Source organism: Arachis ipaensis, chromosome B03 (genome assembly GCF_000816755.2).
Source record: "Arachis ipaensis cultivar K30076 chromosome B03, Araip1.1, whole genome shotgun sequence".
NCBI lineage: Eukaryota > Viridiplantae > Streptophyta > Magnoliopsida > Fabales > Fabaceae > Arachis > Arachis ipaensis.
This window is the reverse complement of record NC_029787.2, coordinates 120,997,761-120,999,534: the sequence shown is the minus strand read 5'-3', so window position 1 is coordinate 120,999,534 and position 1,774 is coordinate 120,997,761. Positions and strand designations below refer to the sequence as shown.

At 42.4% G+C, this 1,774-nt stretch overlaps 1 protein-coding gene across 1 annotated transcript; it reads left to right on the top strand.

Annotated features, from left to right (window-relative positions):
* Positions 295-920, top strand: LOC107631188 (histone H3.2). The gene has a single exon (XM_016334546.2). The coding sequence runs from the start codon at positions 376-378 to the stop codon at positions 784-786; it is 411 nt and encodes a 136-aa protein (XP_016190032.1). The 5' UTR covers positions 295-375; the 3' UTR covers positions 787-920.

Here is a 1,774-nt window from a genome sequence, read left to right as displayed (position 1 = left end):
TTTGACTTCCCCGTATTTTACGCCTTTCCCAACAAACATCGATCCGCGTCACTCCATCCAATCCATCTCAGCAGTACATAATAATAAAATCAACGGTCTCCATCTAGCAATCCCCCAGTCGATCAACGCGCCACGTCACCGATCCGCATGCAGACACAGCTCCAAATAAACAACACCCGTCCATTCTAGACCCCGCGATGCACAGAAATCAACGGCTACGATCATTCCTCTCTCACACCCTTCGCGGCACGAGCCCCAAAATTCGAAAAACCAGAGCACTATATAAACAAACTTCTTCATTTCCACCACTTCATCACTCACAAAAATCCCCATTTCCCAAATTTCAGCCATACACTAAAATCTGGTGATCGGAAAATGGCTCGTACCAAGCAAACAGCTCGCAAGTCCACCGGCGGTAAGGCCCCTAGGAAGCAACTGGCGACAAAGGCAGCAAGGAAGTCTGCTCCGGCAACCGGAGGCGTGAAGAAGCCTCACCGTTTCAGGCCCGGAACGGTGGCTCTCCGTGAGATCAGGAAGTATCAGAAGAGTACGGAGCTCCTGATCAGGAAGTTGCCTTTCCAGCGTCTGGTCCGTGAGATTGCGCAGGACTTCAAGACTGACCTCAGGTTCCAGAGCTCGGCCGTAGCGGCGCTTCAGGAGGCGGCGGAGGCTTACCTCGTTGGGCTTTTCGAGGACACTAACCTCTGCGCCATCCACGCCAAGAGAGTCACTATCATGCCCAAGGACATTCAGCTCGCAAGGCGCATTAGAGGCGAGCGCGCTTAAGATCTGAATAGTTTAGGGTTTGTGTAGATAGTGGCAGTGTTTTAATGTGGTTCGTCTTGGAATTGTTATTTTGTAAGATCTTAACGGTGTAAAATCTGTTTATCAATGGCAATGCTGCTTTCTTTGTTGTTCGATTTTGAATTACTCATAGATATAATGTTGACCAAATGTTCTTATTATAATCATTATGTCCTAAATTCAGAGGAATATGGTTTACTAGTGAGGTGGAGTAACATACTTAAAAATTGTTGTGGGAATCTTGATTGCTCCGATTCATAGGCAAAGTCAAGGATTACCCCCGCCACGAAGTTTATATCCTAAATAAAACATTTAATTTTAGATCTAAAGACTTAAGGGTGATATATTTCTGGTCATAAGAGTGAAGCGTGTATATAAATACAATTTGTGTCGCTGGGTTCTATGCGTGTTTACGGATAATGAGGCAAAATCTTTTATCGAGAAAATTCCCATAGTCCAGCCTGTAATTCTGCTGGCTACTTAACGTGGTCTGAGGTTCTAATTTTATTATATTGTAGTTTTCCGATCGAGTTTCGGATAGATGAAGTGTGTCAAAATATTACCCGTTTTTGAATTTTATTATGTTGTAGTTTTCTCGATCGAGTTTCGGATAGATGAAGTGTGTCAAAATGTTACCCGTTTTTGCAAAAAAGACGGTGTTTCAAACTAATGTTGCATGCAAACCGGTTTCTAATCAAACATAAATACTTCGTCGGTTTCACTTCCACCTTTTTTTTTCTTCCTAAATGCCACTGCTATATGGTTTCCTTTGTGTAGTTAAAAATTTTGTGCAGCAACACTTCTGTTTCAGGACTCATTTAGACAATTGCCTCTATTGCACGTAAGTGGTTGTGCCGTTTGCAACTTTGGATTCTTTTTACAATCCTTTTAGTTTATCGACAAAGGGTCCAGCTAAGAAGTCCACAAGTATTTTTAAATTTGTACTCTATTTTTTAAATTGTCAATAATT

What these genes read in the sequence shown, in the direction of transcription:
- LOC107631188 (XM_016334546.2), top strand. Translation starts at nt 376, where the DNA reads ATGGCTCGTACCAAGCAAACAGCTCGCAAGTCCACCGGCGGTAAGGCC.